Below are 24,432 nucleotides of genomic sequence, written 5' to 3'. Positions count from 1 at the left end.
TGGCATTTTTTTTTTTATCCAATGGTATTTTATGGCCTTTTACCTTTATTTTGGCATTTTGACACAGAAAAATTTAAGTTCTTGAAAAAGTATTTATTTTGGAAAAAAAGTTGAAATTAATTTTTGCCCCTCAAGAATTTTTAAGGATAATAAAAAACACCTTTTGACTTCCGATCCGAAGATTAACTAGTTGATTTCATTGATGAAATTTGTTCAAAATAAAGTGACGGAATCATTTTGAAACAGCCGCGATATGAAAAAGGGCATTATTATGGCATTTTACATTCACGCTTTTGGCATTTCACATGTAAAAAATGTTGGCAACACTGAATTTAATTGTCAATTAAAACGACTAAAATATGACGACTTGGAATGCTCGCTTCCACGTTTGAGACATTAAAACGATTTTCCTAGCCGCATTAAAAAAACTCTTGATGCTGGAGCCTTTTGATCCAAATGCTATTCAGTTGTAGCATTTTATATCACGGCCGTTTTAATCATAATTCTATTCTCAAAATTAACTTTGCCTTTTTGTGCTAGAATTCTGTCAAATACTTTGCTAACTCAAAAGCTAAAAGAATTTTATTACGTTATAAAAAATTTTTTTTTTATGTTTCGACTCTAAAAAGGTTTTCAGAACTCGATTCTTGCACTGGGGCGCCAAAAAATTGACTAATAGAAATTGTGAAATGTTCAGCTTTTTAAACAAATTTTATTTTATCAATTAAATCTAGATTATTTTTTACCACCATAATAGAGTCTAAGAAATCATTTGAAATGCGAGTACGAAGATGGCTATAAACCAAAGCGAATCCAGAGAAATCACGTTCAACTTTTACGCTGGAGAACGCTGCACCATAAACTACTTGCGAGATTTCATAGAGCCGATTCCATTTCGTTTTCTGGTTTTTCTTCCAGTACGCAAGAATGCTGAATTCAACGTCTAATGACACTCGTGGTTCATTAAGAGTCCATTTTAAAATTAATTGACGAATATCTTGATCTGATTCTAAAGCTGCATTAGCAACACCTTGTCTGGTTCCTCCTTCTTTCTACTTAACATAATTTCTAACGTGGCACAGGACGCCATATAATAAAAACCACATTCAGTAATAAAAACTAAGTTTGAGACTAAGTTTTTACATTCTAATAAGGGGAAATCGAAACTTTTGTTTTACTCGTCAAATTAATCTAAAATGAGCAATAAAGTTGTACGATTTTTTCTTCTAAAATAAGAAACAGCAAATGTCTCAGACATGAAATTATGTCAAAGTAAGTGGACAGAAAAATGTTTGTGACATAATTTATGTCGACAGAAAATGTCTCAGACATAAAATTATGTCAAAGTAAGTGGACAGAAAAATGTTTGTGACATAATTTATGTCGACAGAAAATGTCTCAGACATAAAATTATGTCAAAGTAAGTTGGCAGAAAAATATTTCGGACATATTTTATGTCGGCAGAAAATGTTTTAGACATAAAATTATGTCAAAGTTGGTAGGCAGAAAAATATTTCGGACATATTTTATGTCGATGTAAAATATGTCTGAAAATATGTCGACAGATCTGCCAGACATATTATGCCGTAACAACTCTGGATTCAAGTGCCCACAAAACTAGTATATTGGCCATTTTGCCTTCATTGAACGAAAAATACCATAATTCGCGGTTAATTTTGGATAAGTTGATAAATTCATATCTTCTGTTTTATGTCTTCTCGAAAACTTCTATAGTTGTTAAGTTGAAAAATTTTTATCTATAGAAATTTTATAGGCTCAAATGTTTTTTATACAGGTGGAACTTTTCTAGGGAACTTTTTGTGCCAACTCAATCATATTAAAACTAATATTAACTCAGATTCTGCGTTAACTACACACCTTCCGTTTTTATTGTAATTGCAGCCTGTTATTTTTTCAATATTTGTGTTTGTGACCCCCAATATATAAATTTCCTTGAAACAGGTTCTAATTGTTCTAGTAGAATGTTTTTCAAAAACTCATTCCTGGCCTTGGTCATAAAATCTTTTGCCTCAGGAGCGTTTGACTTGACTAAATCTCTTCCATTTTTTAAAGTTTCTAAATTTTACTGAAGTAAACGTTGATTTTTATGAATTTATTTCGTTTAAAACATTTCAAAAAGGTTTTCACCCAGCATTTGAGATAAAAGATTACATAGACCAGTCAAAAGACTTGCAAAAATTAAAAAAACTATGAAGTATTAGCGATTGCAAGCCCTCTTTTGAGGGCTTGCCATCGCTAGTTGTTACATTCTGCGTCTCTGGCAGGACATGATTGTCGAGGGTGACGTTTACTTTCACAGAAATAACAAAGTCCACTAGGATTAGGATTAAATCCATGTGGTATTTAAAAATAATAATCGTCCCCCATCTGTAAATTGAATCGTCGTATGGCATCCACACAGTCCAAAAATCACAAGCATATAAACTATGATTCACACATTCATTATACAAACTACTACAGGCACTCTTACCACACCAATCACCATTTACAATTAAAACAAACCACAATAACGCAAACAAAATCATGACTGATAAAACAACAAAGCCGCCCTCAATATATAAACAGAGGCGTAACCAAAGCTTTGTAATACGAAATGTTTACAAATTCAACACCGACTACCCAACCAATATACTATGAGATATATAGCGTCAAATGGTCGGTCGGTTTCCAATATACTATGATATATATACAAATTATATATTATCTCCTTAATCTTAACAACCGACCGACCATCCACGATCGTGGATGGTCGGCCACGAAGTGTAAGAATCCACTTCCGCCCATCACCATAAAAACACACAAACTGGAGAAATCTCGCAAAAAGTGCTTTACCTAGGAAATACCGACCGCAGACGCGGTAGGAAATTTTAGCACTTGCTCGGCTTTGATAAGAAAAAGATTATTTAAACAAGTATAAGTAAAACAACAAGTAAATTTATGTAAATTTATTACAAGTAAATTTATGTAAATTTATTACACATAAAAGTATGTAAGAACTTTATGAGTGGTTTGAATTAATGAACTTAAATCAAAATTATAATTGATTTCCAATCTTTAACCAGTAAATTATGATGAACACATTTTTGCTTTACCAACTTCAATTTGAACGATGTTTTTAAAATTTAAAACCATTTCATTTACTTTCTCGCCGGCTTCACACTGATGTTTTGGTAATTCTGAGTATTGCTTTACATCCACTTCTAATGTCATTGATTTTGGAATATAGTAGCTCTGTATATTTTCCCAAACACATGAATGGATTTCTTTTGTTTTAGACGTCTAAGTATTTAAATAAAAGTAGCAATCATTAGATAATATTATAATAATATAACATTAACAAACTATCAAACAAAATAAATGTAATAAACGTAGATTAACAATTAATACGATTAATAGCTAAAGTTAATTAGTGAAACAGTATGATTGCCTCATGCTAGATTCATACCGATACTTATATTGCTTTTAAAATCTACCATTTATTCCTCACCTTTTTATTGTAGAGTAAATTAAATAAAGAACTTACTCAAATACGACAATTGGAACCTAACTTTATAGCTAGAAGCAATTGTGTTATCTGTTTAAAAAGAACCAAAATGTTCTATAAACTATGATAATAACATTTTTGATTAATATTCATGGTGTGAAATGATGAGATCTCTCTTAATTCGAGGCCCAAATAAGATATCTCCAAAGTTGGCCTATACCAACTTCTGACTTGAAATAAAAATATGATTATTATTAAACTCCATATTGTTTAAAAATTTGAAAAAATAAAATGTTTAATTGATCGTTCTTGGTACAATTAGGTTTTTACTTTTCATGACAACAGATGCAAGAATTTAATATTATTTACTGTTTCGTCAATATAGTCACACCACCCGCGAAAATGATCTTCGGTACATATCTTGATTTTATTTTCTTGATTGACATTGACAAATTCATTTTTTTGTAAAGATAAAATTTCCGTGCCTCTCTTACAAATATATCCCGTCGTAAGTGGTCCTTGTATGCCTTCATAGAGTTCTTAAAAAATAAAAATAAAAATGTAAAGAAAAAGCTTTTAAATTACATAAACACACCAGTCTGTCTAAATACGAAACTTCTTTGTACTATGAAGTGGAGAGAAAAAACTTGTTTCTAAAATAATGCTTCTTCAGATTTCAATGCTTCTAAAATAAATTCAGATGAATTCAAGTGTTGGATGAAAAAATGTCGGATGCAACAAAATGTATGTGGAAATATCGCATACTGGAGCCGTATTTCTACGTATTAATGAAAATAGGGTAGAACGATAAAAACCCCTTATTGAGCAGTGCAATTGAAATCTATAATCGGTATTAAAATAGAATAATCAAAACTTAAGAATAGTGTTTGAAATTGTTATATATGAAGAACGACTTACTTTTCTGCTGTTTACCTGACGAATCATAATCATTGGCTCTTATTGTTAGTTTTATGTTAGGAGGAATGTACAGGGATTTCGGGTCGAAATGTCTTGCTATATTCCATTCCGTCGCTTTATCAAAATTAAAAGAGATTATCTGCAAACAATTACTTTGGTAAATAGACAAAAAAATATATAAATTATAAAACATCATTTTATATCCTTTTGAGAACAAATTCAAATTTAAAGATTTTATTTACAAAAAAATGCAGAAAACGAACCTCTAGGATCTATTTGAATACATGGACCAGCCTTAAAATATAAGAATAAATTGCTTTTTAAACAAAAACTAAAAATAATTCCTTTTTAAAAAGCTCCGAAAAAGGATTTAAACTTAACACAATTGTTTAGAAAATTAATGAAAATTTAAAAACTCAGTCAAAAATTAGACTTAAAAATAATACTTGATTAGTGCTTTAGATAAACATATATAACTTATGTTACTACAATTGACGTTATTTTTTTTTATACAATATCAATTATAAATTCATTATTTGTCATGTCAAAGTATTGTATATTTGCAATATATAGTTTATAATATAGCTTAATATTATAATAAAACATTAAAAACCTTATTATAGTATATATCATTTATAATATAAATTTTTAAAATTTTGTTTAATATAAAACTGTAACATTTAGTATAGAAATTAATATTGGTATGTAATATATTATTAGAGTACTTTTGTCGAAAATGACTTCTTTTATATAAAATTTGTTTAATGCAATTATATAAAGTGTACACGATGAAATTTCGCCGATTTCAAACGAAACATTTTCACAACACATTCAATTTTATTCTATTTTTTCTTTTTTTTTACCATAAACTTCAGAGTATTAGTTTTACTATGGTATTAGTGAGAAATGTAAACAAACATTAAATTTCAAAAAGTCTTACAATTTTTACACACAAAATTCACTAGCTTCGAATTCCGCAACCGCAAAAGAATTCATCGTGAGATCAATTGTACGATAAATTATCAGACAGTCAAAAACTATGGAAAGAAAATCATGAAGTGGAAAAAAAAGGGAATTTCAAAACAAACCCAAAGTAAGATACTTCAAAGTCTTTGAGAGAACTGGTTAAAAAACTCAAATGTAAGTTATACATCCAAAAGTTAGTTCAATAGAGTGGTTTTTCTTTACACTGTAAGCAGAACATAACAGAACGCAGTCTGGATAGTGAGAAGAAACGTATTCAGCGTTTAGGAAAGTTACGCAAACTGTTTCTTCAAGAAAATCAATGCTTCTTTACAGATAATCAAACTTACATCTGAAAAGGATTTCGTTCAAGCTTCCAGACAGTAATTTTACTATTAATTCAAAGGTAAAGATGTCAAAAAAAAAGTTTAATACATTGAGAAACTTGCTCCTAATAACTTCACCTGGTAAGCAGTTAGCAGTTGTAGCCTCCGTTGCCCTTTATTTCTCACTCAGCGGTCTTTGACAGTGGATATTTACATTAAGGAGTGTTTGAAAAACAGATTGTTGACTTTTTTTAAGCCACAACATATCTGCACTTTTTGCCCTGATTTAGCATATTGAATATTACAAGTCAATTTTATTCCAAATTCAGCTAATCCGCCCAACCATCCCGAAGAACGCCTTATCAAGTCTTACTGTTCAATTGTGAAAGGACACTTGAGAAAGAGTGGATAACAAGTGATTTAATTTGAGGATATGAAGAAAAAATGGATTTATGAAGTCAAAAACACTTTTACAAGACATGATGACTAGTGTGAAAACAAATATTACAACTTTGAAACTAAAATTTTATAATTCATTATAATACTTTATGTCATTCTCTAAGTTGATGTTTTAAGAATAAATCACAAAAAAATGAAGTAAAATGAATGTGTGGATGTGAAAATATTTCCTTTTAAAACTGCCCGAATTTTATTGTGGACACCCAATCTCACCAGTTAGATATCTATAAAGTTAACAAATCAAACCATATAACATACTACATTATGAATATACCAGTAAACACACCCAGTAAACTCATAATGTAGTCTCAAAATAAGTAAAGGGTACTAGTAATATACATATTTTTGTTGAGAAAAGTAATGAAAATTTACAAACTCAGTCAAAATTTAGACTTAAAAATAATACTTGATTAGTGCTTTAGATAAACATATATAACTTATGTTACTACAATTGACGTTATTTTTTTTTATACAATAACAATTATACATAATAAAATATTAATACAAAATATTTTCTCAGCCTAAACAACTAACAGCTGTTAGTTGTTTAGGCTGAGAAACATTTCCAAGTTTTTAGTTTGAACTTATTCAATATTATTATTTGAAGAGAAAGAAATTTTGGAGTAATTTTTTGGTACTAACAATTTATCTATATGTAATAATGTTTATCTATAAGATAATATTTATTATCAATTACATTAAAGTGTTCCAAGAATAGCACTATAGGGTTATTTACATTAATATCATTTCACCCATTTAATTTGGGTTTTATACATATACTCTATTAAAAATACAGAAAGTATTACATGTAAGTGTATCTATAATGCTTTACTTATACAGTAAAAAATTAATTCTAAAAATTATTTTTGGAGATTTATTTAACATTACTAAAGAAAACTCTTTGAGATAAACAGTTTTTATTTTCTCTAAGAAATACTTGAGACGCCTAACAGTATATAAATAGCCTTTAAACAGTAGATTTACCTTAAAACATTGTTTTAAAGGTAACTCCTGATTGAGCCATAATGTATGCTTATTAATAAAAGAAGACCACCTCATTAAAACCTTTCTTCAAAAATGGAATTTTTTTTTTATTTTCAAAATAAAAAAAAAAGCAAAAACTCTAAAAAAAAAAATATTTAAATGCGAAAAACTTTTGAAAAAAAAGAAATTATAACTGTGGAAGTTTAATACAAAATTCTAAAGTCTTTTTTTTTTAAAAATGTTTACTTTTAAGGCATTTATTTCAGAAGATTATTCTCATTCTTTTTATAGAACCCCATACTTTCATTAAAGAAGAAAAAAACAAATATTGAGATCAATATTATTTATAACTTATGTATATTTTTATAAACTATTATATATTATTATATATTATTGTATATTATGTATATTAGGGTGTCCCAGAAATGCACCGAAATTTTTTTTTCAAATAGTTGATGTCTCACCCTCTGAAAAGTGTCTCTTGGGTACAATAATTAAATTGGTGAAGTTACAGCTCATTTGAACAAGTTTGAGAGGTCCCCCAAGGGCTTTTAAAATTTTACTATCGAGTTAATTCAAAATCCATATCAATAATCTTACACAATATGCACAAAATGAGTGAAATAAAGCTAGAAATGCAAACTAGTTTAATTATCTCACTGCAGACATTAATTAGAGTTTAAAATATCATTAACAATTACCTATAGAATGATAATCTTTATTAGAGAATGCAAAAAATGTATATTTTTGACCAGTCAACTTGCTATTTTAAACAAAAGTTTAGAAACAAATTTTACTTTTACTTATTATTATTTACTGCAGTGCTATTGTCCCATGACCAAGTGGCCATTTTGTTTTCTTTTATTTTTAGTAAACACAATTTGCTCATGTTTTATTGTATATAAATTGGTGAAAAAAACAAGAAATACAGCAACAATTTGTAAATTTGTTAATCATTGTACTAATAATATAACAATTATGTAATCATTTTTTAATTGTATTCTCCAAATATTTCTAAGATATATTAAAATATTTAAATACAATATTAAACTACTTATACTTAATAACACTTATACTGTCATTGGTACTTGTATTATTCTTTTAGGGTATGGCTAAATCTAGAGTAACCAGAAGCAATAACAACATATGGCTTATCGGCTTTCCAAAAGAAACCATCTCAGGTGCTCGCCTTCCTTCAGGCCAAGATGTCATGAAAAATTTTGTATTCTATCACCGTGTACAGAAGCTAAACATTAATAAAGCTACACAACAAGTGCACGAGCAACTACTCCCATTTTGGGTAAAATCAAGACTGCCTGTACAACAACATCACATAATACAGAAAATTAAAGATCTGTATGCTGACCAAGTTCGTTTGATGAAGCATCGTAAGAGAAATAAGTCTACTGATCAAATGAACCAAAAAGAATACACAAATAAGTTGAGTCAACTTTTTGACATCAGCCATGCCAACTCTGAACAGTTGATAAAAACTGATGAAGACAGACAGTTTTTGAAATTACAACAACAATCAAGAACAGGATCAATTGGGTCTGTGGACAAAAAACTTATGGTTAAATAAAAAACGAGTTGCTAAACGTCAAAAATAATTTATCAGGGATGTTGATAATGCAGCAAAAGATGCTGTATCAAAAATTGTTTACTGTGGACGGAGTGGGTTATCGTCAACAGCAGAGTCAGCTGCAGACCAACAACTGGACAGTGCAACACATTCAATAACATCATCTGTTTGCCATGATTCTAATGAAGATGATAAATCTGATGAAGAATTTCTTGTACAATCAGCATGCTCAAGTAAAACAAATTCTACAACATAACGCAGACATCGCAGAGACATTATATCTCCCAAAGTTGCAGCTGTGCTGGATAGGACAAATACCAGCATTAGAAAGTCAACTATGATTCTTGCATCGGCATTCAACGAAGCTGGTGTTCCGATATTAGAGACAATATTTTCCAAGAGTACAATGCATAGACATCGTAGGCGCCGCCGTCAACAAGCTGCAGCTCTTATAAAAGAAAATTATGTTCCCTCAAAATCCATTGTTCATTGGGATGGGAAACTTTTGATCGATGTTACTGGTGTGGTCAATGTAGATCGGTTACCTGTCCTGCTCTCATCACTTGTCGGTGGCACTACAAAACTTTTTGGAGTTCCAAAGTTAGCATCTGGATCAGGACGAGCAGCTGCTGATGCAGTTCATGAACATATAAAATCTTGGAAGTATGAATCAATGGTTATTGGTATGTGCTTTGACACGACAGCTTCCAATACTGGATAACTCAATGGAGCTTGCACTCTTCTAGAAAAAGCCATGGGACGTAATTTATTATGGATGGCTTGCCGTCATCATATGTTTGAAGTGCTGCTTGCCGATGTATTCAATGTTTGTCTTGGACCATCCACTGGACCAGAAATTTTATTTTTCAAAAGGTTTCGTGAAAAATGGACAGAAATGAATCACACACCAGAAGCCAGATCAACCCCTTTGATAATTGTTTCAGATGCAATTAAAGCATTCATCAAATGTCAACTTGAAGTCAGACATTCATGAGATGACTATTTAGAGTTTCTACTTCTTGCTGCACAAATGGTTGGGCTGCAGGTTGATGTAGCCATTCGCAAACCTGGTGCACTGCACAGGGCACAATGGATAACAAAAGCCATCTACGCATTAAAAATTGAACTATTATTCACTGTAAATAAAACAATTTTTAACTTAACAGCTCGAGAATTACAAGGTATTCAACATTTGAATCGGTTTATCACTCAAGTTTATCTTCAGTCACGGTTTTCATGCAGGCTCACTGCTGATGCACCTATGAATGATATTTTGTTGATACAGCATTTGCATGACTACGACGATGCAATTCTTGGTTCGACTGGATTAAAAATGATGCTGCATCATTCTTGGTACATGAGTCCAGAATTGGCAACTCTTGCTCTTTTTTCATCTCTCCTGTCTGACAAAGAAAAGACTGATCTTGTCCACACAATACAAGCAGATTGAGGCCCACATCTGATGAAAACACTACCACAAAGTTTTGACAACTTGCGTGCGTCTAAAACATTTTTTGAAACATGCAATATTGATGCCAGTTTTCTTGATGTACCTGTTGAAAACTGGTCAGATACTCCTTCTTTCCAAGTTGCAGCAGTGTTTGTAAGGAATCTGGTTTGCATCAATGACTCTGCAGAACAGGGAGTAGCGTTGGTACAACATTTCGATGAAACCATCACCAAAGACGAAGAGCAGAAACAATTTTTGCTTCAAGTAGTTGAACAGCATAGGAAAAACTTTGCAGAATATAATCGTGAGCTGCTAGCTAAAATTTGAATTATTTGCATAATCTACATATATGCTTATTAATTAATATTCAAGCGAACTGAAATTCAATAAAATCTTGTTTTTCAATCATTTTTGACCTAATTTTTGAAATTAAAAAATAAAAGGATTGCAGATTTATATATTTTTTCACAATTATATATTTTTGTTTCATTTGTATAAACAAATTATAAAACATTTATAACCATATCATATAACACTGTATCAAAAGTTGGTAGCAAACAATCAAACACCAAAATCGGAAACTTTCTATCCCTTGGGGGACCTCTAAACATTGTCCAAATGGGCTAAAATTTGGCAGGTAAACTACTGTTACCATACAGACATATTTAATGGGGTTAGACATCAATATTTTAAAACTTCATATTTTTGGGACACCCTAATGTATATCATTAATATTATTTATAAGGCAAATAAGAAAAAATAGCAATTAATATAGTACATTATATATTATAACAATATATTATAGGATATTTTAGTATACTATGTGTACTATTAAAATCATTTATACCTTATCTACATGCAGCTTCTGGTACATAAAAATATACAGCAATTAAAATAAGCAATATAACTGGAAAAGATAAAAGCTGTTGAAGTACTTTTTACAACTAACAAAGCTTTTGAAAAAAAGAAAAAATGAAACTTTCTTTTACCATATACATTTCTAAGCAGCCTCGAATGTATTCTCCATTAAGATCATTATTATACCTAGTTTGTATATATATGTAGGGTATAGCTTTAACGTTAACAACTGTTGGACCTTTAAACAAATACTCTAAATAAAGATAAAAAATATTTAGACTTCATTGACTCAAAAAATACAGAGATTACAGCAAGGGAAACTGGTGGGACAGATTGGTTTTCAAATTCTTTCTGATCTTATTGACCATCAGCAACTTATTATTGTTGATTATGTTAGGGAAGGTCAAGTTCATATCCACACTCCTCTGCTTGTGACTCAACATAAATTACAATTATAAATCTTACTGTTCTTTTCATGGTTCTGAATTTGGGTGAGTTATTCATTTTCCAGCAATTGCAGAGTTCATTAAATAAAATGTACTTTGCAATTGGTGGAAAAAGAATAACTTAATGCAAAATCTGAAATTTGATATTTTCTCAAATGTTTAAGATTTTGTTTTCAAATGTTACAACATGTTTGCTTGCACACATGGATTTAGAATATAAAAAGACATACTTAAATACACCATAAAAAAACTGTTTCAAGTTACTGTTTTTAAATGTTATAAACCAAGATATATAATATTTTATGATTGTTGTCACTTATCTAGTTTGGTTATCAAACAATCATACTAACTCACACAAAAAAAAAGCTTGATGAAAATCAATTCTTAAACCTCTTACAAACTTTCCCAATACGGAACCTTTATGGCTCTGCCATTTTACTGCAGATTTAAACTTCCAACTGTTCTTTTAATAAAATAATTTTAATAAAACTGGAAATATGTTAAGCATGAAAAAAAAAAAAAAAAAAAAAAAAAAAAAAAACAGATTGAGAAAATTTTTAGAGAAATAATCATTTCCAACATGAAAGTCAACATAAATTTTTAAGAAAATTTTATGTTGACTTTTATGTTGGAAATGGTTCATAATTAATAACATAAGTAAATACTTTGGAACTTTTTTCTCACAAGGTTTTTTCCACAGAGAGGTAAAGAGTAATAAAGAACAAAAAATTTCAAATTTGTTGTCAAAATAATAATAAATGAGCTCTTCGTTAAAAAAAGTATACATTAATTATTTTTTTGTATATCTAAAAAGAGATTACTACCTTAAAGCTTTCAACTCCATTTGTTTCAACTTTCACAGTGTGAATTTCCATCCAAACTTGTTTATGCAAGTTTGAGAATGCATAAACCAGATAAATGTTGTGTGAAAAAAGTCAAGCTGCTTGACTTGTTTTTCAGAAAGAAAGGTTACCTCAAACCCAGTTCATGTAATTTCTCATAATAATACTTTTTAAAATGTTAAGACTTTAGAGACCAGAAGTCAGTAAATGAACTTTTTAATTTTTACACTTACCTGGTTTGTAATTGTGACTGGATTTTAAGTGAAATACATTTCCCTCAATTCTGCTATTTATGGCTGTTTTGTAATTGTTATCAATATTTCATTGAACTATTTTTTTAACTGACCTTTTTGGCTAATTTGTTTTTTTGACAAATGCATTCAGAGCACTGCCGAAAACTGTCCATTCAGAATTCCGATGACACTAAGATAAAACTTTTCCATTCTTTCAATGGTCTAATTCATAAACAATCTTTTTATCTTGTTTTTGTTTTTCTTTTTGTTTGGTGAAAATTTCTAACTGATTTTCTGATAAGTTTTTTACTTTCAGGGAATTTTAGAGCGTTTTTCTTTTAAGGTATTTATTGATTATTGATTATTGTTTTGATTTCAAAACAAGTGTTCAAATAACCTATTTGCTAAATATTGAGCCCAACAGTTGATATTGCTTTTAGATTTTTTAATCATGAAAATGTTAGTGATTGCATTTCAAAATCTGAAAAGAAAGTTGTCTTATTTAAAAACCAGAAAACAACCCACTACACATTGAAAAATACAACCTTCAAGTCTTGCCTAAATTAAAAGTATATATATAAAAGCTAATTTACCTTTTTCTTCAGCCTCAGCTGATAAACTAACCTCATGCTTAGCTAAAACAAAATTTAAATTTTTTTAACAGAAAAAAATGTAGATAAGTTAAGGACTATATTTATTTATTTTGGTTATGATTTTAATAAATTAGACCTATCCAACAATATTCCAAAAGGACAGCATAACTCAACAACATATTTATCTTTGGATCATAGATTATTGCAACTTTTGTCTACCCAAAATTCTAATCTTTTAAAAAGTTTCTAAATATTTATATAAAACCTTTCTAGAATATCAACAAAGAAAATATCTCTTTGCTCAAACATCAGTTAACTCAACCTATTGTTTCTCAAGTTTAACATTTCTCACTAATTGGGAAGATTTTCTTATGGATAACTTGAGCTTTTTTTAAATCATAAATCATTCCATTAAAAAAATTTTTGAAAATTGAATGAAAATCCCATTAAAAGTTGATTTATTTGTAAAATAAGAAGTATGAAAGTAAAACTAAATTACTAATATAAAAATATTCTGATACTTCAAAAATGGGTGCTCAGTCAAAATTTCATCAAAAGAATAGAAAACACGCAAAGAAACTAATAACATGATTATTTTTTTGAATTAAATAGTCACATAGGCACATGTCAGTTTTAATAAAGTTTTCAACACTTGATTTTAGTTTTAGTAATTTATAGTGATTGAATACCCCCGTGGAGATGCTTTAACCAATGAGAAAAGGACAAAATTGTAGCCTTACATGAAAAAACTCTCAAATTGGCAAACTCCCAGGAGACTCAATAGATCAGAGCATCTTATCAGAAATTTCGTGAAAAACCTTATAGAATATGGGAAAAATGTAAAGAAACCAAAGTGAAAGAAACTCTGTTTGAGAGAGATGTCAAATTGCAAGAAATTATGATTTTTGATTGGAATTAGGTAAATCCATAAAAAAAAATTTACCAGATTATAATTAATTTGTCAATATGAAAAACATTTTCTAAGTTCAACAAAAAAGTGATCTTTTTGGATAAAAAAAAAAAAAAAAAAAACAGTATAATTTAGATGGTCCTGATGAACTCAATGGATATTGGATGCAATTTGAGAAAAGAACCTCAATATTTTTCAACCTTTTGGAAGAGGTTTGATAATGGTCTGGCTTCTGTGCAACTGAAAAGCTGAACTTCGTTTTCACATAGTGCAGAATGAACAGTGGACACTCTATGTTAGTACAGAAACAATAGCATGATTTGAAGCTAAGAAGATTGATTTGATTTGGTAGTCAGCTCAAAGTCCTGATCTGAATCCTAGGAAAATTGTGTGGAGCATTATTGAGACAAATTTATGCAAATAAAAAGCAATATGATAGCATAGATACCATGAAAGTAGCTGTAGCTGAGTGTTTAGAAAATATGGAAACTGAAATTCTGCAAAATTTGATTTGAAGTATGTCAACAAAAATTTATCAACAAAATTTATCAAGTCAACACAAAGGAGAAAATTATCAAAACTAAAAAAACACTTAATCTTTATCTATTTTACAATTTACAAGTGTGACTATAGAAATGAAACACCAACTTCTCAAATTTATTGTTAATTTATAATGATATCCTCATTCTAGTGTGATTTTTCTCTGATACAGGAATTATACAATGTATCTTTAATTTTTTTGAACAAAGTATAATATGAATTTCAACCTAAATTAAGATGCGCCTATGGAACTGTGACAGTGTTCAGTAACAAAAAAAAATAAAAAATTAAGACAAAAAATAATACCAAAGATTAACTATTTTAATAACAATAAAATCATAAACAATTAACAAACTTTACTGAAATAATATCATAATAATAAAAATTCTTCAAAAGAGTTTGGAAAAGCTTACGAGGAACAAATAATGATTTGAGTTGTTTTAACCAGGTATATGTTTTAACGTCACCAACTGGTAATTCATTTAAGGGAAAAGTGGTGAAATCTACAAGATCATTATTCTTGCTAACAACAAGACACCATTCATCATCTTTATGATTACTTAAGTTGTCCAAAAACCATTTCAGGTAGACATCAATGAATGGATATTCTCCAGGAAAGCTGTAGTAGTTGACTAGGCATTTCAAAGGATTTCTGATAAGGAAGAGGAAAGTATATTAAAATTCATATACAAAAAAAATTTAAAAATCCAATTTCTTTTTCAACAAAATTTTAAGAATTATAATTTTAGATACTAAATAAAGTATTTTAAGTAATGATGTTAAACTCCTAATGACATGAATGTAAATGATCACTAAACATTTGTGTTGAGATCAAAAGGGCATAACTCCTTTACTATTTTTTTTACTAAAAATTTAATTATGATAAGCTTTTTGAAAATAAGACATTTACTGTAATGAAAGCTTAATCTATTTCAAAAACAACATTTCTTGTAACTTTGAAAGCCATTTCTCATAAGTTTGAAAAAGGCTCTCTGGTTTCCAGATTCATTATTAGCACTTTAGATAATGATAAAAATGGTGTTTTGATAAGCTTTTTCTGCTTTCAATGATCAAACATGAACTGATTGCTATTGGAACAATTTTCAGGACAAAAAATTGTAGATTCTGTTTTGAGGACAATAATTTAGTGACTATGCATTGTATAACTTTCAGCTTTATGGATATTAAAAAAATCAATAGTTTGAATTGTTTAATTTTTGATCCTAGGTACTTGTTTGCAAAGTTGCATTTTTACTAAAATTGTACTCTCTTCTAATTCTCTGAAATTTTTTTTTTACTCAAAGAAAAACTAACAAGACAAAAGTTTCATCTTTTTTGTAAAACATTTTTTGAAAGACAGAAATAGTAAACAAGAAGTTAGAGCAAGGATAATGACAAAAAAGTTGTATAAAAAAAAGGTAACAACAAACCTGTAAGTGATGAATTAAAATAACCATTTACAAAACTCTCAAAACTTAGAAAACAGCGATCTGCTTTGAGGAAAAGGATTGATCAGAAGAGATCTGCCAGAAGCAAGAATCTGAAGAACTTTGTTGACTGCAAGCTACAACAAAATTCTAATAGAACTAATTTAGGAGTTGCTGGAGATGCTAAAGTATCTAGGCAGACAAATACACAACTGACTGAAGAATTGGAATTAAAAAATTTTATGAAAAGATGAGAACAACTAATTAGTGCCAATACTAGAGCAGTGAGGAGGCAAAGAAAGTGCTTGACTTCATGAATAATCAAGAAACCCCTATTGGTTATTCTATTGAGAATAGACAATAGGGATTTTAGAAGACATGCACAGTTCAGCCAGAACCAATTAACTACAATGAGAGGGTCATTGTTAAATGCAGACAAGTTCAGGTCAAAACCATTGTCAAGAGACAACACCCTGCAAACATCATGGTTTAAGACAAAATTTGTTCAGGTGATTCAAAAACACCTCTGGTTTTTGTGATAGATATGAAAGTCTTTCAGTCACTTATATGCACCTACAAGCTCCTGGCTCAGGGAAAGGATTAAAGGTTGTTCACTTAAAGGTTGTTGTGACACTTTTGTGTCACAGTTTGTATATTTTTTAAGATTATAATTTTTTTTAAATTTGACCCTGTATATAAGTGTGTTAGTTAATTTGACCTGTATAGATATTACACAAAAATCCATTAAAATAAAAGCATCTCCTAACCACCACTCCTAACACCACATTGCAATCTTGACATGACAAAACAATTATTATATTTTTTAGACATAAAACTTTTAACAGAAACTTCACTTTTCCTATTTATTACATCAAAGTTACTTTCATCACTGGAAATCACTTGCTTCCAAATACCATGCATTTCTCTCCTTACACCACCTTATTACTGTGAGTCTATCTCTGACCATTACCATCAGTTTTCTATCAGCTGCCTAAACATTAATGTTTTTCCAAAGTAAAATCTTTATAACTGTTTTGGTAAGTTCACAATAACATAACCTTAGGTTGGTTCTTGACAAAATATAGGACTGTTCTTACGCTACATAGTTGTTTTGAATTTCCCAATCCTGGATGACATAGGATACACCTGTCATTTTCAATGTTTTCAGAGTTTTTCAGACATGACTTCTGGAATGTTACATAAGTACCTCTGATTCTTTATAGTAATTTTAAGATGATGAAAAATCAGTTTCATTTTAAACATAAGACTTTAAACACTTTATAATGTAGACTGCATATCTATTTCCTTTTTAAAGCATTATGATGCATAAATACCTTTATGTTGCATATACTATATCAGACAGCCACTTGCATTCAAGACACCACAAAAAAAGCTGATTTCAATCATGATTTTTTAAGTATGTTTAAGATGTCAGTTTTGTCTGACACTAGTCAAAAGTTCATTTCAAACTAACTTATTTCTTTTTAAACTGGTGATTGCTTTGATTTTTTTTTTATTACTGATTTTTTTTTTATTGATTTCTGATTTCTTTTCAAACAAATACTTCTAATTTATTATATTTTAATGTGTACTTTGAAAACTTCGTCTGAGTAAATATTCAATATGTTCTTATGAGCTTACTATATACTTTGATAATGAAACAATAATAATGTGTTCTGATATGTATCCTAATTTAATAATTAGATAGATAGGAACTTATGTTTTTTGGTGGATTTTTTATGGGTCTATAAAGACTTGTGGAGCGCATAATAAAACAAATTCCTTGTCATTTTAACTTTATTAGATGACTTATACCTCATTAATAGCTTGAATGCTCATGTTTAAATTAATTTGTATTCTTCAATTAGATACAAGTGAATCATACAGTTTAACTTTAGGTTAGTGACAAAATTAACTACCTTGATTTATCTTTCACAATTGAGTTTTTGTCATTGTTTTGATGAATTTTGTTTGCTATTTCACTGTTTATAGTTTAAATTAATTGCAATTTATTTATTCGGTGAGCATTAAACTAGTTTTTAGTGAATATTTTACACGTATATGCAATTTCATATAGCATTTAAGCTAGAGGTGTGCGAATTCAATTTTTTTTTATTGAATCGAATGTAAGTTTAAATTTGCAAATTCGAATCGAATTCGAATTTTTTAAATAATATACGTCTAATAGGCTAATTTGGTGAAATATGGATTAAAATTTAAAATGAGTGTTTACTGTTTTCTTAATTCTGCCTTGTGTTGTTTTGTAAATGTAATTTGTAACTGTAACTTGCAAGTGCAATTATTATTATTCATTTAGGCCTATTGCTGATATTTTATTCTTTAGGCCTAGTAATTCCATCTAGTTGCCACACTAATAATTAATTCTTTTTCTTCTCTCCCCAGTCTTCTTAGTTCATTATGAAGCTTTTGAGAGGCCAGTGATCTGTGTTGGTAATGAGACAATTCTGCGAGCCTTGCTAAGCATGGTTTGTATCCCATCCTGTGAATTGATAGCATCATGAATGGTGAGCTGAAGAGTGTGTGCAAAACATGACAAGTCATGTCTGAGATAAATTCATTGCACTTTTCATGTTACTGCCGTTATCCCTTACTGCATAAATAGGAACAGTACATGGCATACATCTGATAGCATTAGTAATAGCCATACTTTTCAGATGGCTTGGTGACCAAACTCCCTGATTAGCAAAGGTAAAATCAATTCATGCCTGTTTAGAATTATCAGTTTTTCTTATCTAGCTCTGTGTTGCTTCTTCACACTTTCTTTTTCTCTCTTCAAATTTGACAAAAAGTTTGCTGTGCACATAAATGTCTATGCAAACTACTCATGGCACCCATTGGACACTTAAGTGCCTGCTTAGAATTACCATTTTTACAAACTCTTACCATGTCATCACCTGTTTTTCATCTTAATATTCTTAATATTGGCTCTTGTACTAAATATTTTCCATCAGCTTTGAATGGAAGCTAATTCTGACCTATGTCTATATTAATGCTTCAAAGTTCAAAAGTATCAAAGTTAACTTTTTTTAGATCGAATCGAATTCAAAGTCAAAATCGAATTTAAAGTCAAATTCGAATTTGAAAGTTCGAACTTTGCACTTTGAAAAGTTCGAAAGTTTGAACTTCGCACACCTCTAATTTAAGTATGGGTTAAGCATAAAGTGTTCTAATGTGTCTCTTCCTCTAATCTCTATTTTGATTTGTTAAGAAGGCTTTAATGAGCTAATTTTTGACAGGTACATGTGATTAATAAGCAAAAGAAATTATGCATCAAAGCAATTATACTTATTTTAACAAACCTTTTTTACAAATGGTTTTAAAATAACTAACCTATTTGTAGTAAAATTATTTTAATAAAATGTATTGTATAATAATTTATACAGGTTATCCACTTGTTTTGGCATACAATTTTAAATGATGAATGAAAAATTTCTATAAGTTATATTATCTTAGGTAAAATAATTCTGTAACAGAATCTTAAAATTATAGTTGCTTACAAGAAATAAGTTTATATAAATTAATTAGCAACAAGAAACAAGAAACAACAAAACAAAAAATTAAAACTCACTAATAATTTTGGCTGAGGAGAATTTTTATCTGAAACTTTCTAAACATTTTAATCTGAAAAATTTCTTTTTTCTTTTCACAGTATTATATTCTTTTGCTTTGTTTGTTCCAAAATATCTAACTCAAGCTTATCATGCTTTTTTTTAATAATGCAAATGAATACTTGGTCATAATTTCATTTTAAAACAATTGATGAATATTGGGTGAACTACATTTTTTGAACTTCTTGTTTTAATTATTGGGCAAATTCAAGTAGACTAATAATAAAAATCAATTTATTGACTACTCACCTTTTTTTTGGTTTTAGTAAATAATCTATCATAAGTTTATCATTCTGCTTCATCTGTGTCAACTCAGGTATCATAAACTGTGTGTTTTTAGAATAACTTTTATACAGCCCAATGATTTGAAGAATAAACAATTGCTTTTGAACTGATAGAACTAAATATTCTTGAATTTGAAAAAGACATTGTGCACAATTGTTAGTTTGACAATCCCTTTCAATATTGAGTTGTAAATCAGCCAAGATACCCTAGAAATGGAACAAGATCAAGTTAAAAGAAAAAAATTATATGCTAATTAAAAAACAAGCTTAAAAAAACTTTATTTTAATGAAGCACAATAATGTTTTTTTTTTCCTTTATAGCCAAGTTCTTGAAATGACAAACTTTAAGACCCTCTTTTCTACTCTGTACCAGCCTATCAACATTAGAGATATCATTAGTTGAACATTAATTGTAAAAGTTGCTTCAATCCCAACTTTATTAATTTGTGTTAAATCATTAAAATTTTACAAAATAATACACTGATATCTAAAACTGCATTGAACAAGAAATCTTCAAGAGTTTTTTGAAAATTTCACAATGAAATGAATTGTCCAGGGCTTGTCTTACAACTGACAGGCATGTTGAAATATGCTTTATAAGCCTAACACAGAGTAATTTTTCATTCTTCTCTTGGAAAAAATGAGCAGATGCAGATGCATTTTGCTATATGCACAGACATAGCAAAATGCATCTGCTGGTTGCAAGCAACCTCTTGATGTCATCTAACTTGATAGTCTTATGCAACCATTAATAAGTGAATCACTACTCAGCAATTAAAACATTGAAAGGTTGGTTTAAAATACTTGTAATTTTATACCTATATGAATGCTACAGGACAGCTCCAGAAAATTCAAGAAAGCTCTAAAAGACTCCTGAAAATTCTAAAAAATTCAGGAACATTCTAAATGCTTCTGAAGAATTTTTACAGTTCTGAACCTTTCTCAAAGTTTATTGAACACTGCATGTATATCATGAGCCTTCTAGAAAACAGATAAATTACAAAATGTTTTGCCTTGTCTACAAAAACAAACTTTTTAAAGAAGAGTGGCCAGGTATAAGGAAATAAGAAAACAAAATTTAAACCCAAGAACAGTGAAAAAGTTTGATTTTGTTATGCAGTGTAATCATTTAAGGAAGTTTGTTAAGCATTAAACTAGTGAAGATTTTTTTATTTAATTAAATGATCTAAAATGTTTTTTTTTTTTTTAGGGATACATAATTAGAATAAAGTCATGCATCAAAAATCTAATCATAACTAAATATTTAATGAATAAACCCTTACAGCATTTGCGTAATTCCAATTATAATAAAGTTATGACATTGGAGATAAAACTGACTTTCCTAACTTTTTTAAAAAAAAGTAGAACAATGAAAAAAAGAAAACTCTCCACATGTAAAAAAATGATTTGATACTTAAAACATATTCCTGTTATTATAAGGTTTTAAATTATGCAATTTTTACATATCAATTTGAATTTTTTTTGTTTGTTAGTCCTCATAAATGTTATAAATTATTTGTAAAAATCAATATAAAGGCAACATTCCTTTTAATTGAATTTTTATTTAAATATAAATCCATTTAGAAAAGTACTATTTGAACTTTTTTATTGTTGGAAAAAATAGCTTTTATCAAAATTTAAAATTTGATATTTCAGGAAAGGTTTTGAGTGGATTTTGCATAGAGTAGAAAACTGTAATTATTTGATGCCAAAACAGAAAAAGATTAAGAGGGAAGACTTACCACCATTTGGGTAAGTCTTCAATTTATTTGGTGAGTATTATAAAAAAAGTAATCAAGATGATTGACCATGTTTGAAATGGTTTGAAATTAGGCTTTGTATATATGTAATTAATGGTTTGAAATAGGCTTTGTATATAAGTAATATGGCTTTACATAACTTATCAAAAAAACTCCTAACAGTAAATTACCTTTGAATTTGGATCAATTCTTTCCTCTTTAATCTCTTTAATGTTATCTAGCGTCTTTAAATCACTTCCTTTTTTTAACAGATTTTTAATTTCCCCCTCAACTCCTATAATCCACTGTAGTAATGTTAAAGTTTTTATTGCTCTGGGATCATCTTTGTGTTGTAAAAAAGCTTGATTAACTCCCTCCAATATGAGTGCTGATTGTGATTTTTCTTCAACAAAAAAATAACAATCAAATTAGTTATCACTTTTAGGATATGTTTTACAACCTTTCACCTCTTATAAAGTAACATTTAGTTACTTAAAAAATATTTGGGTTATTACCCCATATCTAAACTTATTTGATCCAAAAAAAAATTTTTATCAGTCTTAACTGTTTTTGAGATAATCATAAGATTTAGTTTTTTTTATATTAATGTTGCTAGTAGAAAGTTTTGATATTTTGAAGCTAGTTAAATAATACACTATAGATTTTTACCATAAATACAATAAAGCAAACCTTTTCTGCTTTCAAAATGTAAACCAGCTAAAATAACAGAAATCATTCGTCCAAAAATATCATCTATAGAGCCAGTGAGTTTAACTACAAAAGATATCAGACTTAAGCCACCACTCACGATATTGAGCCAATTTTCATTGTGAACTCCTCTTACAACCTCACTGAGACCATTTTTGAGTTCTTTAACCAAATCTATAAGTGTAGATTATTTACATACTTAAAAAATCTAAATTTTGTAGTATAATGAACCTTTCTTCTAAAAAACACTATATGCCTCTGAATGAGTTGTTGTAATTTGTAAAATAGTTACATTACCAATCTTCTCATTTAGTTCTTTAGTATTTCTATTGTCATATGCTTTCTTGAGTACTTTTTGCAATCCATCAAAACTAAATTTCAGTGGTAAAGAGTCGCCCTAAAAAGGTTGCAACAACATTGTTACTGTCCAATTTAAATTAAGTAATCCAATTAGACATCAAGTTTTTTAAATAATTCAAGTTATAGGGTATAAAGTGCATTACAACTTTGCCACATATTGCATAATACAAATTTCTATTTTATCAATAAGTTTTAATATTGTAGTTAGAAATTTAAAGAGTAAGATGTGTGAATGTTAAACACCAGTATAACTAGGCTTTTTCAATTTAGAAATAGAGCAACATGGAATGTTCACAAGTTAGAATACTCTGAACTCAAATAAAATTTAGGGAGGGGGCCACCAATGGTTTCTACAGGCTAATGACCTGTTTTTTGTGATTAAATTACTTAGCTGTTTCTTTGTTTTCATGTTTTCATGTTTTCATACTTTTTTATTTATAGTTATTACTTGAAACAAAAGTTGGCATTAAAAAATCCACCCAAAAAACCCACATAAAAAAGCACAACAAGAAGTGGGTTTTTTAGAATTTTGCTTTTGAAAAAAGTCAATAGCCTTTAAAATTAAATTAAATGCATTCATTTTTATGAAAAAGCATTTATGCATAACTTTCTAAATAATTTCTTAAAAATATTTTGTCTTTTCTTAAAAAAATGAGTCATATTTTGAGTTTCCAGCCTCCAATTGCTCCGGAAAACTCATCTTTATCTCCCAGGTGAACTAAATTTTTTTATTTTTTTATGATTGATTATGATAGAGAATTTTATGCTAATTCAGAAAAATGTAAAAACATAGACCTGAAAATTATGGAAGGTGCTCTAATTCGAAGTCAAAGTTGTAAAAAATCCCACTAAAAACCCTAATATTCGCCATTTTTTAACAATCTTTTACGAAACGCTTACATTTTTAACGAAAATTAATTACCGTTACATTGCGCAATAAGCAAAGCTGGTTACTAGGGTGATTTATATTTGACGAATTTTTGAAAATCAAGTTGGTCCTACCTGAAATGGTTGACCACCAATATAAAAATAATTGTAAGCCCAAAAATTTTAATGTCACGTGACTTTAGAGATCCCCTGTCATGTTAATATTTTACTCCGTTGAAATTTTACTGCGCAGTAAATTTTTAACGTTAAAAATTTACTGCGCTCGTTATTTTTTTAATGTCATCAAGAAAAGAAGAGATGTTAAAGTTTTTGGGAGGGGCGGGTAAAAATATACATGTTTTATAAAACTAAGGGTACTTCAATTTTTCTTTTAATGATACTTTTATTATTTAATGCATACATTAAATGATAGTTTACTTTCCAGGCCAGATTTTGATTCACTTTTTTATGTAAAGCTATGCATTTTCCTTTTTTTTTTTGCAATACATCAATTTGTTGTCTATAATTGCAAAGTTTTTACATTGCCTTTTAAAGTTTGCTTTTTTTCCTCTCTCATTTACACCTTCAGGAAACTTTTTGTCATTCAAGTATTTCCTGATATCATGAAAGTTAATATTTTTGTACATCTTGAAAACGCCAAAAAAATAAACGCCAGAAATTGTATATTAAAAAAGTCAGTAAAAAAATAACGATAGCAGTAAAATTCCAACGTTGAAATTTTGCTGCGCAGTAAAATTTTAATGGCAGTAAATTAAAAACGCTACACCCCGCCAGCCAAATTTGTGTAT

General features: G+C 29.0%; 1 protein-coding gene across 1 annotated transcript; it reads right to left on the bottom strand.

Moving 5' to 3' along the window:
* Window positions 1–2,953: 2,953 nt before the first annotated feature.
* On the bottom strand, window positions 2,954–23,670 carry LOC149877218 (uncharacterized). Its single transcript, XM_090074015.1, has 12 exons — window positions 23,552–23,670; window positions 22,694–22,793; window positions 22,379–22,570; window positions 21,880–22,091; window positions 19,915–20,156; window positions 15,023–15,261; window positions 13,160–13,201; window positions 11,177–11,298; window positions 4,687–4,717; window positions 4,424–4,537; window positions 3,875–4,044; window positions 2,954–3,300 (listed from the first exon to the last, which is right to left on the bottom strand). The coding sequence occupies exons 3-12, from the start codon at window positions 22,422–22,424 to the stop codon at window positions 3,088–3,090; spliced, it is 1,431 nt and encodes a 476-aa protein (XP_089930141.1). The 5' UTR covers window positions 22,425–22,570; window positions 22,694–22,793; window positions 23,552–23,670; the 3' UTR covers window positions 2,954–3,087.
* Window positions 23,671–24,432: the final 762 nt, after the last annotated feature.

This window comes from Hydra viridissima, unplaced genomic scaffold, assembly GCF_058129835.1.
Source record: "Hydra viridissima isolate aposymbiotic clone 2 unplaced genomic scaffold, HvirCarnegie_v1 scaffold_16, whole genome shotgun sequence".
In the NCBI taxonomy this organism is placed as follows: Eukaryota; Metazoa; Cnidaria; class Hydrozoa; order Anthoathecata; family Hydridae; genus Hydra; species Hydra viridissima.
Note: the sequence above shows the minus strand (reverse complement) of the source record. Positions and strands in the feature narration are given on the sequence as shown.